This window comes from Psammomys obesus, unplaced genomic scaffold, assembly GCF_907164565.1.
Source record: "Psammomys obesus unplaced genomic scaffold, mPsaObe1.curated_primary_1811, whole genome shotgun sequence".
Classification (NCBI taxonomy): domain Eukaryota; kingdom Metazoa; phylum Chordata; class Mammalia; order Rodentia; family Muridae; genus Psammomys; species Psammomys obesus.
Window position 1 is genome coordinate 34,763,215 of NW_026587216.1, and position 14,930 is coordinate 34,778,144.

Genomic DNA, 14,930 nt, shown 5'->3' on the forward strand with positions numbered 1-14,930 from the left:
GACATACCCAGTTGCCCCCACACCTTACACAGGTGTCCACATTAGAAACCTTACCTAAGTGATGTGGCACCGGCTGCACTTGGAAAAGGAGTGATGCCGTATTGTAGGGACTTGGGGGACTCCGAGCGTTGGGATAGCTAGAACTGTAAATCTGCTTTACTTTGGAGCTTGTAACCCGACATGTATCGGATGTCTGTATACTGTCCCATACCCCACGCTTGAGGAACTCTGTTGGCATGCATCTAAGCTGAAAACAAGCTATTCAAATTTAGCCCAAAGGCCTTTACTATTAGTTGGGCCAGGCGTGGTGGTGCACACCTGTAATCACAGCATTTTGGCAGCAGGGGCAGGCAGATCCTTGTGAGTCTGAGGCCAGCCTAGTTTACATAGCAATTTCCAGGACATCCAGGGATACATAGTGAGACCCCGTCTCAAAGAACAGAACATACGAACTTGCAGAGTTTCTCCAGTCTGACCTATGTTTTTAAGTGGCTTGTCATTTTAGAAACATGTTGTCATTGGCCAGTCCTGCTGAGGGCTATTGCCTAGCCCATCTCCATCATACAAAACCTATCAGAATCAACTGTCATAATTTAGACTGATAAGTCAGAGTCAGTTAAAGGGAAGTGGAGATGAATGAATGCCTTGTACTATTCAGTTATTTTATGTGATGTTTCTGGGTAGACACATTATCAGTGTGTCATGTAAAATTGCATATAACGAGGCTGGAGAGATGACTGTTTAAGAGCAATGACTGTGCTTTTCCAGAGGATCTGAGTTCAATTCCCAATGTGCACATGTTGGATCCCAACCTTCTGTAGGTCCAGTTTCAGGGTATCTGACACCTCTTCTTGCCTCTGCCTGCATCAAGTATGCACACGATACACAGACATCTGTGCAGGCAAAGCACCTATACTCATAAAAATAAAGAAATAAATTTGAAAAAGAGAATGCAAATGTATCCACACAAAATGGATAAGATTATTAAGAGTGCTGGACAATGGTGGCGTACACCTTTAATCCCAGCACTTGGGAGGCAAAGGTGGGCAAATCTTTGAGTTCCAGGCCAGCTAAGGCTACACAGAGAAACCCTCTCTTTGAAATCAAAAACAAACAAACAAACAAAGATTAAGAGCACTAGTGATTTTGTAATGATGAAGATCAATATAAAATTTAAAAGCACTTTATAAAATGGATACAGAATTATATTTTAAATAAATGTTATTAACAGAAAGAAGAGTGAAAGAAAAGTAAAAGGTAGTTTTCCTATAGACTTGAAAGCTCTCATTAAAAGTTCTGTTTGCTTCTTAGCAAATGCTGCAGATTTTGATGTACTTTAAAACTCAAAGATGTTTTGTTTTGTTTTTTGTTTGTTTTTGTCTGTTTTTGTTTGTTCGGGTATTTTTTTTTAATTTAGGAAAGCAAAGGAGACTAGTGAAGTAAAGCAAATATTCACTTTAAAAAAGATTACAAGTTGGAAAGCAACAGTGAGCGTGTATAAAATCTCTCAGTTCCCTAATTCTCCCCAGGAACATTTTAGTTTGGGTCTCCTGTGGTCACAGATGCTCTCCGCGAGCTGCTTAGCTTAGCCTCAGCCTATGACCATAAGCAGGGCTCTTCACCTTTGCCACCTTTGTGTGAAAAATACATGCTCCCAGTTGACAACTCTGCAAGGAGGTGAAGAGCAGCCGAGGCAAAGCCAACAACACTTAAGGGAAACCTGTTCGGGAAAATTCTAGAGTGATGGTATGGGGGTCCCATGTATGTGTTTTGTTCTTACAGAGCTAGTTTAAGATGAGCTGGATGTGCTAGCGTGTAGAACCCATTTCTTAGGAGGCTCCTTTAGTCCTTTAGTGCACACATTTCAGGGCCAGCCTAGGCAGCCAGCAGGTCTCCTATAAAAACGTGCTTTATCGTATTTGTAAACTAACCTCTAGCATTTGCAGCTCAGCTTGCTGCTTTCAGAATTATTTAATTTCTTGTCGAATTGCTTCCTTTAAATGATATCAAAATAGACTGTAATTCTTTATTATGCAACTCTAAATGACTAAAAGAGCAGTATAAAACTTTTGTAAGTCCTTAATGTTAGTATGGGCCTATGAGTTCCTCCTTCTTCAATCCTTTCCCTCACTGAATTGGAGACTTTATGGGCTCACTTTCAGCAGAAGTTTATATTTCTTTTTTTTAATTATTTATTTTTATTTTATTTGCATTGGTGTGGGATCCCGTAGAACTGTTACAGACAGTTGTCAGTTGCCATGTGGGTGCTGGGAATTGAACCCGGGTCCTGCTGGAAGAGCAGCTGGTGCTCTTAACCACTGAGCGATCTCCCCAGCAGAAATTTATATTTCAGTATAAGCCATTTAATCATGTTCTGTGAAGGGATTATTTGAGAAGCAGAGGAATGAGAGGTTTGAAGTCTGGGCCCTGACAAGACCTCCTTAGCAGAGGTCACCAAGCCTTATATACCCTTAGCAGTGATCTTGTGTAAAAGGGTTTGGATTAGAAGGTATGTCACATGACACACCCTGCTGTTCCTATTGCTGGGGTTCCCCTCAGCCCTGAGACAGACAAAGTCATGGTTGGACAAGAGAGCGTGACTCAGTTGGGCTTGTGTTTATCTGTTAGTGACAAGTCTGATAAAATGTTTAAATAAGTTGAGAGAACATTGAGATGGGCTGGTGACAGCTTCTGAAAGTCGCCAGTGTCCTGTCTTTTCCGTGTTTTGCTCTGCTGGCCCTGCCTACTGTTTGGTTTCCATGGCTGCTGTGCCTTCAACCCTTAGTTCTTTCTAGGTACAAAGAGGCACATTTTACAAAGGCCCTACCCAGCCAATGAACTTATGGCATGCTCCTTCCTCCTCTGCATAGGGAGCTGTAAATATAGAAGCAGGCATCACACTGGGCAAACTGCTACCTCAAATATTAGAGTTCCGTTAAAAACACGAGAAAGAATCATGGCAGGTTGGCATCTAGTCCCCGTCTCCTGAAGCCCTATCTACTTGGACTGTTGACACAGACCATATACTACCTGTTCCAGGAAAAGCCCTGAAAATGATTGTACTGAATGGGACCCTGCCGATGACATCATCAGGCACAGGAGGTTAGCAAGGACCCCTGGTGGCAGCGGTGTCATCCCATAGAATTTTTTGTTTGACTCTTCTCCATTTAGTAACTGCGAGTCTAAGCCTCACTAGCTGCTGTTAGGAAAATGATATGCATGCGAGAAGAAAAAGCTGAACATGACTTTTTTTTTTCTAATGAATACTCTTTCGTAGGTTCCAGAATCTCAACTTTTACCAGGACAGAGATTTCAAACTAAAGGTATGTTTTCTTACTAACGTGATTAGTGTTTTGTTTGTTGTTGTGGGAAGATATACGTAACACAAACTTACCACAACTTTAAGCAGTTTTTTAAGTGTCAAGTTCAGAGGCAGGAAGTGCACATTGCTGTGCATCAGCACCAGCATCCATCAGAGAAGGCTTTCCTTAGTCCAAGAGGAACTTTATCATTAAAAATCATTCTCCTTCCCCTTCCGCTCTGCACGACCACCATTATACTTTCTGTTCTGGTGGATTTGATTGTTTTCGGTAGCACATGTGACTGGAATTATACAGTCTTTGTCATTTTGTGTCTGGCCCATTTAACTTAACATAAGGTCTTCAAGGCACATCTGCAATGTATTGTGTGTAAGATACATGATAGAAAAAAAAAAAAAAGTCCTGTTCAATTCTTTTTAAGGCTGAATATTATTCTGTTGTCTGTATGTGTCACGTTCTGTTCATTCCACTAATGGATACCAGAGTAGCTTCTGCCTCTGGAGACCACCACAGTGCTGCCATGATCACATGTATGACCTTTCTTAACATGGTATTGAAGTTACAGTAGGCCCTGTGAGTTTGGATCCACACAGGATGCACCATGTGCTGTTTCTGGGTGGGAGCTCACAGCTTCACTCTGTGGCTCTTCTCTCCATTGCTTCCTCTCTCCCTTGGCGTTTGTGTGGATGGGTTTTGAGGAAGGGCTTTGCTTATTCTTTTGTTCTTAGATCCAGAGGAGCAAGGGGACATTGTGGTGGCCTTGTACCCCTACGATGGCATCCACCCAGATGACTTGTCCTTCAAGAAAGGAGAAAAGATGAAAGTCCTGGAAGAGTAAGTGTGCCCTGGGCCCGGCAGCCCATCAGCCAGCTTCTCTTACGCTTTGCTTAGGCAGCAGAAGGAAGAGAGCAAAAGGAACGCCCCTTTTGAATGTGCCTGTAGGCACCGTCATCATTTCTCCCAACAAGGAACGACAGACACTGTTTCTTTCTTCAACAAAATGCTACCTAAGAAGCTTGGCTCTGTACAGCATGGTACTTAAGTGGAGCTTGGGAGATAGCTCAGTCACAACCTGAGTTAGTGCCCTAGGACCCATATTTTTTAAAAAAGAACAGGCTGGGTATGGTGGCACTTGCTTGTAATGGCACAGCATTGGGAGGCGGACACAGCGGGAGACAGTCTCTCTGGGCAGCCATTCAGGTCTCCTTGGCAAGTTCCATGCCTGTGAGAAAGACTCTCTCTCTTTAGAAAACAAACATCAACAAAAAACCATATGTGTGTGTGGCTGTGTGTGTATCCACACACAGCATCTGAAGAATGAAGATGAAGCTATCCTCTAGCATGAACACACATGCACATATGTGACGCATGCCTGCAAACACAAGTGTACCTGCACATCCATGAATATGCTACACACACACACCACGCTCACCATCATCCTATGATTTGGATACTCTCATTTCCATTTTAAAAGTCCAAGGAACAGACCGAGTGACTTCTCAAAGTATCCCGAGGAAGGGCCACACTTAGACTCAAGTTCATGCTGAAGCTCTGGACTTGGTACCTTAGCCTCAGTAAGGGAGTCCCCTCTCTTTCCCTCTTTGGCAGGTCCGGGTCAGGGTGCTGCCTTATGCAAATTCAATACAGAAAGGAAGTTAGACTTTGAGTACCTAGAGTCCCTTGTTCTCCCCCCTCACTGCCCTTTTGTCCATGGTCACGTATGTGTGAGTCAACACACAGGGGTCAAGGAAACAAACGTCCAAGCAGCTCCAGGGAGGCACTGATGCCCCTGAGCAGGGCTTTCCAGCATGGCTGCGGCTGCAGTACCACATTCTTGGAAGTTACACCAACCGGCCCTCGAGCCTGGTCTAAATCTATGTGATATAGCCCCCTGCCTACTTCAGATCATCTCTGGATGACTACTTATGTCTAATATAATATAGTTGTGATTGTTATGGGAATAGCCCTATACATAAATAGTGAATAAATAAGAAAACATAGATATAAAAGTTTTAGGTTCTGAAAATGTAGCTCAATGGGAGAAAGCTTGCTTGGCATGTGCAAAGTCCTAGGTTCAATATTCCTGCATGTTAAAAAAAAAATAAGCCTAAAAATTTTAAATACTCTCTACCTGTTGGCTGAATTTGAAGGTATAGTGTGTGTACAGGCTTCTTGTATGGATAAACAGTTCACAGGTACAGCTCAGAGCTAGTTATGATCTCCCTTCTCTCACAGACAAGGGCCCAATCTGTGTGCAGGTATTTGGAGAGGAACACTGAGCCTTCCAAGGACCTATTTCATCCCTCCCTTCCTATAGCTCTCCTGCTTCTTCTGGACCTAGCCGTTCCTCCTCTCCCTTTCTGCTGCCCCCTGCAATATCACAGTGACAAGGCTTACCTACTCCGAACTGGTTTCAGTTTATTTTATTTGTTGTTGTTTTCCTTTATTCATGTCACCCTTTCTCTGGGGAAAGTGGATGTTTTACACACAAGTTTATAACACATGACTTCTAAGTCACTTTTCCCTTGATTCCCATGTCTACAAGGATCCTTAAAAATAACACTTCTTAGCCACCTGGGGAAGTGGGAAATGTTCAGTTTCTATAAAGTGGGCCATTTTCCCAAGTCTTTTCTATGAAGCACTGAACATGGCAAGCCACGTTGAGTTGTAAGGATAGAGTTTTGCTCTTTTTGTTTTGTTTTGTTTTGTTTTGTTTTGTTTTATTGCCCTCACTCTGCAAAACCAGCACCTTAGGACAGTTGCCATTACAGCTCCTGACTTTTATTTCTATTCCAGGCATGGGGAATGGTGGAAAGCTAAGTCCCTTTCAACAAAGAGAGAAGGCTTCATCCCCAGCAACTACGTGGCCAAGGTCAACACCTTAGAAACTGAAGAGTGAGTCCTGTTGTGTGGCCATCCTGGCGTTTCTGAACACTGCTGGATTGCTTGTTTTTTGTTTTTTTTTTTTTATGCATTGCCTTTTTCCTCCCTGCCACAACACCTGTGAAATCTGAAAATATCTTTCCAGGTGGTTCTTCAAGGACATAACCAGAAAAGATGCAGAACGACAGCTCCTGGCACCAGGGAACAGTGCAGGAGCTTTTCTCATCAGAGAAAGTGAAACTTTAAAAGGTGGGCAAGTGGTCACACAGAAGACTGCTTAGGGAGTTGGGGAATCTTCCTAGATGTGGCACTGAGGGTCTTGAGCGTGCTAGGCAAGCATTCTACCAGCAAGCTACAGTCCTAGCCCCAGGAAATCATTTGAAAAACTATTCTAGAATGAATGAAATAAAGACTACACTAGGTTCTGGTATTGAATGGGGTTATTTTTGGTTTGGTTTGGGTTGGGTTGGGTTTTTTTGTTTTGTTTTGAGATAGTCTCTCTATGTAGCCCTTGGCTTGCCTGCAGCTCAATAGGTAGACCAGGCTGACCTCAAACTCAGAGATCCCCTGCCTTTGCCTCCTGGGTGCTGAGATTAAAACATTGTGCTACCACACTTAGATGTTTTTAATTTTAAATTTGTTTCTTCTTCTTCTTCTTCTTCTTCTTCTTCTTCTTCTTCTTCTTCTTCTTCTTCTTCTTCTTCTTCTTCTTCTCATCATCACCATCATCATTATTTGCATGTGTGTGTGAGTGTGTGTATGCCTGTCTGCCAAGGCACATATGTGGAGGTTTGAAGGCAACCATGAGGATCAGTTCTCTCCTGCCATCATAGGTTCTACAGATTGAATTCTAGTTATCAGGTTTATACACAAAGTTCTTTACCTGCCTAGCCATCATGCTAGTTTACAATCAAACTCTTTGATCGTAAAGTTTATATATTGAAAGCAAATAACAGACTCAAATGATAAATGTTAATAAATGAAAAACAGCCATAATTATGGCCAGGTCATAGTGTACTTCCTGTTTTGTTGTGTTATTGTGAAAGTGAATCCTAAATGTCAAGAGGATACTCAAAGTAATCTATTCAAGTAAATGATTTCAGAAAACTGTGGTGAAAACAGAAAATGAGGTGCTGAGTGCTTGCCTAGCAACTAAAATGCTGTTGAAGCAGGATTTCACCATGTAGCCTTGGCTAGCCTAGAACCGGCCAAGATTCATCAGCTTCTGCCTCCCAATGCTTGTATTAAAGTAATCCCTTACCTGACTACAAGACTTTACTATGATGCTTTATAAACATACATAGTTTTCATTTGTACATTTTATGGGAAAATGTGTCCCTCAGTGTGGTATAATATAGACCTTATTAATAACACATAAGCATGCCTTCTCTTCATGTTTCCCACAGGAAGCTTCTCTCTGTCTGTCAGAGACTATGACCCTGTACATGGCGATGTTATTAAGCACTACAAAATTAGAAGTCTGGACAACGGTGGTTATTACATCTCTCCACGGATCACTTTTCCCTGTATCAGTGATATGATTAAGCATTACCAAAGTAAGTAAAAAAAAAAAGAAGGTTGGATCCAGAGGCAGATTGTTTTCATGATGATTCGTGTAAAGTGGCACATAGTACTTTGTATGAAAATTATTCTCTCAAGCAGTGTGGTGCATGGCGCTGTGTCAGCTGTTCTAGCTTAACTTAATGTAGATACTCCTTTCCCATGATCATGTGTTCTAATGAGCTGATTTGAAATAGTACATGCTGAAAATGCATTCCCTTCACCTTGTCTCCCGAACACCCCAGTTCAATGTAGCCACCAGGAAATGCGCTCAGCTACTGAAGTTTCCACACAGCTGGACAGGGCCTGCCAGCTGACTTACACAAGCTGTCAAGTACTAGACGGGAGGTGAATGCAGATCGGTTGTGTAGGCACACTTCCGTACTGTATAAAGTAAGAACGTTACACTGAGCGCCATCAGTGGGGGCTATCACCACATTCACAGTGAGATTGCTGCTGTGATGGCTTGGGCCTGCTTGCCTGGTGTGAGCTATTTAACATTCAGTGCCTCCCCCATCCTGTGGAGGAAAATGTATATTATTTTTTCACAATGCATATTCTTTTTAAATTAAACTTATTATTATTATTTATTACAATTTATTCACTTTGTAATCAATTACTTGTAATAAATACCCAGCTGTAGCTACTTCCCTCATCTCTTCCCGGTCTCACCCTCCCTCCCTCTTCCCATATGTTCCTCTCAATTTACACCATTGAATACTACTCAGAAATTAAAAACAAGGAAATCATGAAATTTGCAGGCAAATGGATGGAACTAGAAAAGATCATCCTGAGTGATGTATCCCAGAAGCAGAAAGACACACATGTTATGTACTCATTCATTAGTGAATATTAGACATATAATATAGGATACACATATTAAAATTAATAGTACTAAAGAAACTAAACAACAAAGAGTACCCTGGAGAAGATGCTTAACCGTCATCCAGAAGAGCAAACAGGATAGACATCAGAACTGGGAGAAGACAGGGAACAGGACAGGAGCTTCCACAGAGGGCCTATGAAAGACTCCACCCAGCAGGGTATCGAAGCAGATGCTGAAACTCAGAGCCAAACTTTGGGCAGAGTTCAGGGAATCTTATGGAAGAAAGGGGAGATAGAAAGACCAGGAGCTCCACAAGGAGACCAACAGAACCAAAAATCTGGGCCCAGGGGACCCTGCAGAGATTGATGAATCAACCAAGGGCCATGCATGGAGAGGATCTAGACCCTCTACTAGATGTAGCCCCTGGCAGCTCAGTCTCCATGGGAGTTCCCTAGTAAGGGGAGCAAGGGCATAATGCATATTCCTAATGTGTGCAAATATTCAAAGCATGAGATATGCAGATCTGTGACTCTGAGAATATGCATGTATATAAAAGGATTATGTGACCATCATAAGAGTGCACAACATAGCACTGGGGCTTATTTAAAAGCACCAAATCAATGCCTTGTGCCCAGTACCAGTTTCTGCCTTGTGAAGCTCACATCTGTGGCCTTAGTTCCATTTGTTCTGGCTGACATTGGATGCAGGATCTGCTGAAGCTGGTTCCTACTGCCTGCACTAAGAGACAATGAGAAAGCTTACAGAGGGTTTGCTTGGGCCCAGAAACATGGAGCAAAGGGCAGTATGGAGAGAACAAGAGGCTGGGCTTGTGGAATCCCCACATTTCCATTTTTTTATGCTTCTGGCCTTGGTGTTGGGGCCTTGCAGTGCTGTGGTCCTGTGCTGGAGGGCAAGAGTAACCTAAATACATTCTTGGCCATGTGCCACTGAGCTTATGAGGATACAGGACTCAGAATATGTTTACTAAAGTGTGACAGTCCATCACACCTTTGTTGTTTTGTTGTTGTTGTTGTGTTTTTGTTTTTTGTTTTTGTATGCTTGCGGTGTTAATGAATAAAATAGCATGTTTCAAATTGTCATCTAGTATTTTGACAGTAGCGGTTATGCAAAAGGTACCCCCATCAGCATTTTAGATGGTGCCAGGCTGGATATTATAAGAATAACAGATTATTAAAGATTTCCTGTATAGGCACATCTTAAACAAAAAGAATGTACTGTATTGGTTCTGTATTGGAGATTCAGCCAGCCAGGTATCTTTAAATGTATCTGTACCAAGTATGGATAGTTGGCTTTCTTGTCAACATTCCCTAAACAATACAGAGTTACAACATGGTGTTTACATTGTATTTGGTAATATTAGTAATACAAAAATGATTTAAATTAAGGTGTTCACGTAAAGTATTGCATTATTATTGGATCTTGGAACTTAAGGGGACCCTGACACCCATCTGCCTTGGCTACAGACAGTATTGCTGGTATTTCTTTTTTTCTTTTTCTTTTACTTTCTTTCTCCTTTTTCTTCTTCTTTTTACATTGCGTGTGTGTGTTGGGGAATCCAAGATTGAGCCTATGCTATTAACATTTGTGCTTCCCTTCACTTTAGAGCAGTCTGATGGCTTATGCAGAAGACTGGAAAAGGCATGCATTAGTCCCAAACCACAGAAGCCGTGGGACAAAGATGCCTGGGAGATCCCCCGGGAGTCCATCAAGCTGGTGAAAAAGCTCGGTGCAGGACAATTTGGGGAAGTCTGGATGGGTGAGTGTCAGCCAGTGTCCTGCTATGGAGAAGATGATGAAGGATTCAAGCCTCTGCCAGCCACTGAGCCAGGCCCTGGGCCTCTCAGAAGCATAATTTCTTGCTTTCCTGTCTGTCTTGGGCCAAATTCTGTCTGTGTTTACTTTCATCTTTTCCAGGATAAGAGCATGGGTGCTTACTCAAATCCTCTCTCCTCTTGCATCAGTCTCTCATCCTCACCCTATGGCCACACACTTGAAATCTCAACTCAGTGGAAGCTACCCTCAGGCTTAGGACCTAGTAACTTAACAGAAAGCTTCCAATTTATTCAATTTAGGGGTCACCAGCACAGGATGCTCAAAGTCCCACAATTAATGAATCCTTCCTTAGAGCCAAATATTATCTTCTCAGACTGGAAGGAAGTACACCAGGACTGGAGCAGAGGCTTGCTACAGGAAACTATTTTTTTATTTTATATTTTTATTTTATTTTATATTTTTATTATTTTTAATTTAGTTTTTATTTCACATGAATGGGTGTTTTGCCTGCATATGTAAAATGTGTCATTTCCATGCCTAGTGCCCACTACAGGCCAGAAGAGGGTACCCCTGGTACTGGAGTCATAGAGTATTGTGAGCCTCCATGGGCACTAGGATTTGAACCCAGGTCCTCTGCAAGAGCAGTAGTTGTCATTAACCACTGTGCAGTCTCTCCAGCCCCCAAAGAATTCTTCTTGACCACCTCCCTTTTCTCAAGCTTTCATGCAATGTAAATTTATTTGTGATAAGACATATACATTTTTTAAGTATTACTTTTTTTTTTAGTTCTTAAGAATGAAAAAGAAAAAAAAAAAAGTTTGTCTTGGCCAGGGTAGCATGTGAGGCCACATACGTCTGATTGCATCACTCTGTGCCAGCTTTGTATGGATGAAAGTAAAGTCAGTTTTGAGGTAGCAGGGGCAGCTAACATTTGAAAGTGCCCCAGGCCGGGCTGGCAGTAATGGAGGATCTCAGCCTGCAACCACCACAGTGTGTCATGTGGAGACCAGGAAGGGATGGAGGGTTTTTCCCTTGGAAATCCAGGTTCTGCTATCTCAGCTGTGTACTTTGGCCTAGTGGCACCCTCGTCATAACTATGCAAATACTGACCTGGTTGCAATTAATTGATATTGCAATGTAAGTCTGAACACCCAAAATGTATACAACTCAAGGAAATGATGACCACATGACTCTCTCTCTCTCTCTCTCTCTCTCTCTCTCTCTCTCTCTCTACATTCCTCACTGGGTCAGCTTGTCCCAGAACCTTTGGGATTGGGCCTGATTGCTTGCTCTTCCTCTGGTTGCCTGTTTCACAATACCATCTCTATTTTGCTGTTCTTTAACAAAATTAATATGACATTCGCATAACAAAATTAGTACTGGTAACAGGACAATTCCGTGGTAGTCAGCAGGTTCATAAACCATAAACCGCCCCAGTCTAGTTGCAAATGTTTTTTATCACCCCCAGGAGCCGTCACACCCAGCAATACCCCCCTTTAACTGATACTGATAAGAACATCCAGATACACGGTATTCTGTGGAGACGTTTTCACTTCTCTCTTCGTATACCGGGAATATTTACTGGTCTGTCTAATTTGAAGTCTGAGTTTGGCTGCTGGTTAGGAATCTCCTTAGCTTCTGGAAGAGTTCATCCTGCTGAACATTAGCAGGTGTCACTGGGAGGGAAGCCAAAAGAATCGTGACTGCTGGTGCCATGTGAATGTCCGCAGTCGGAGGTGCTCTGCCTCACTAGTGTGTGTGTCTGTGTCTTCATCTGGCCAGCTGAGCCCTGGTCTGACAGAGAGACTGGAAAGCTGCCCAGACTTAGTTGGTTTTTTTCTTTGTTTGTTTTTGTTTTTTGTTTTTTTTTTTTAAGATTTATTTTCTATTGTTTGGGTATATGAATGTTTAACTACATGTATGTCTGTGAAGCCCGTGAATGCCTTTTATGCAGGAAGGTCAGAAAAGGGCATTGGATTCCCTGAACAGAGCTAATGGTTGTGAGCTACTGTGTCAGTGCTGAGAAAGGAACATGGGTCCTCTGGAAGAGCAGCAAGGGCTCTTAACTGCTTGGCCATCTCTCCACTCCAACCCCCAGATTTAGTTTTTAATCCTCAAGAAATGTGTGAGCTAATTTTTCATGTGGGCACCAAACAAAATCCAGCCACTTAAAATTATATCATTGTTAAGCGAGTAAATTATTATTTTCATTAGTCACAAGGGACTGTCCACAGACTGCCTCTCACATTGTCAGACCTGAAACACAAGGAAGAGATCCTCAGATGTTACCTGCCCTCTGCAGGAAGAAGGCTGTTGAGATGAAAGGGAGAGGTGTGCCTGCCTCAAGCTGTTTCCTCTGGTTCAAGTGACCCTGTTCTGAGGCTGTGGGTGCCTTCTTCCTTTGTGTATTGTTAATTTTTCCCAAGATCTGACTGCCCAGTGAGGAGAAGGAGGAAGTTTCTTATTACAGCTCGGTCTCCTGGAGGCTTTAAGAAATGATAATTTTTAACTGAATCTTACTGGATACTCTCTTGGTTTAGTTTTCTCAGACAGGGTCTCTCTATGTAGTCCTGGAACTCACTATGCAGTCCAGGCTAGCCTTGAACTCAGAGCTCTGCCTGCTTCTGCTGCCCAAGTGCTGAGATTAAAGGTCTGCACCACCACTGCCTGGCTTTTTTTTTTTTTTTTTTAAATGAGCGTTGGCTTGCATGTATGTATGTTCACTATGTGCATGCTGGGAAAAGGCTTCTGTCCCCTGGTATTGGAGTTACAGAGTGTTGTGAGCCCGCACGTGGGTGCTGAAAATCAAGCCCAGGCCTCAGGCCTCTCTGCAAGAGCAGCTGGTGCTCTTCTGCCATGAGCCATCTGTCACCATGACACATTCTTATTTAAAAGCAAGTAAGTCAAAATTAATCATTAACCAACTTCCCAAATCAACCATATGCTTTTTTGTTTAAAGTAACTCTCCATCCCATCACATATATGTACCTTTAAGCAAGCAATGCTAGAATTAGAACTTTCTCAAGCTGTTTTCTTTACCTGTGACTGTGTCACTCTACAGGAAGTTCTTTATTACTTTGATTTTTTAATCTTTCTATCTATAACACAAATTTCTGTGACTAGGTTAATGGAACCCTCAAACGACTGGCTTTTTTGTGGATCTGCTGCTGTTCTGGAGCTGCAGACACAGCTGTTTAGCCACTGTTGATTCCAAATTCCTTACCAGCACCTTCAATGTCTTATGCAGCTGCATTATTTCCTGATGACTTTTGCTCTACCTCTGGAAAGCATATCTTTTAGCATTTCAAAGGAAGTAAAAGTTTCCAGGCTCCATTGTTTTCATGATGATGAGTGGGAGCGACTTTTGTCTCTGTAACTTTGATTCTAGGTGATGTAACAAGTCCAAAGAAAAGCTACTGCAGCGATAGCTCCAAGTAATTACAAGCTCCACAGAGGAAACTCGTCAGACATAGAGTCCTTCCTGTCCTTTCCCAAACACAGCCTCACATACCCCCAGGAACAGCAGCCATTCTGACCTTTGTCATAATTTCTCGACCTTTTTCCCTAAGGTGTTGGAAGTGGAGCTATAGTCTTGTGTATGCAGGCAATGCTTTAGTGCCACACACACACACATATATACACAAAAGAAAACATATATATATATATATATATATATATATATATATATATATATATATATATATATATATATATGGTTTATACCATACTTTTGTGTATGGTACAGCATACATCAAACAGTATAATTCAGCTTTGTCTGGGCTTAACATAAATGGGTCATGCTGAATGTATTCTCTTATTCTTTTCTCTTTTGTTAGACATTTTTAATGAACCGATCCATGTTTTGGACTGTCACAACATTTAATGTGCTGCTATTGTTACATAGTGTCATTTGTTTGTATGTGCACAGCATACAGATTTTATTCATTCATTCAACATTCACTGATGAAATCAAAGATAGTCTCAGGTTATGGGTACTGTGAACACGGTATTTTTTTGGTGCTGCAAGAATGCCTGAGTTTTTTCTAGGAGGAATGAATTTACTGGGTCATACAGTCCAGTCAGGCCTCCATGCCTGTGGATTCAACCTATCTTGGATGGAAAATATTTGGGGAGAGGGTTGCACTCACACTAAATAGGTAGATTTTTTTTCTTTATACCTAAATAATGCAGTCTAATAACTGTGTGCATAGTATTTGCATCTTACTAGATACCATCAGTTAGCTGGAGGTGATTAAAAGTATCCATAACAGTGTGAACAGATTAGATGCAAATACTGTGCCATTCTATGCCGAAGATATCCTCGGATTTTTGTATGCTCCAGGGTCATAGCCCAAACCCCTGTGGATGAGGTAGCTGAGCCAATCCCCTATGGATTGTATAGGGAGCACCATTTATGAACCATTGTTCTATTAATACTGTCAACAGTTCCTAGTTTCACTTGTTCGTCTCAATATTGCCATACTTTTTTTGGAGGGGGGGTTTCTTTCTTTCTTTCTTTCTTTCTTTCTTTCTTTCTTTCTTTCTTT

At 42.0% G+C, this 14,930-nt stretch overlaps 1 protein-coding gene across 3 annotated transcripts in view; it reads left to right on the top strand.

Annotated features, from left to right (window-relative positions):
• Lyn (LYN proto-oncogene, Src family tyrosine kinase) overlaps positions 1-14,930 on the top strand; it is a 117,124-nt gene that overhangs the window by 57,623 nt on the left and 44,571 nt on the right. For all 3 annotated transcript variants that reach the window (XM_055603256.1, XM_055603257.1, XM_055603259.1), the window contains exons 3-8: positions 3,278-3,323; positions 4,049-4,154; positions 6,117-6,215; positions 6,349-6,452; positions 7,610-7,759; positions 10,214-10,366. In XM_055603256.1, coding sequence (XP_055459231.1) covers positions 3,278-3,323; positions 4,049-4,154; positions 6,117-6,215; positions 6,349-6,452; positions 7,610-7,759; positions 10,214-10,366 — 658 coding nt within the window. The remainder of the gene's footprint in view (positions 1-3,277; positions 3,324-4,048; positions 4,155-6,116; positions 6,216-6,348; positions 6,453-7,609; positions 7,760-10,213; positions 10,367-14,930) is intronic.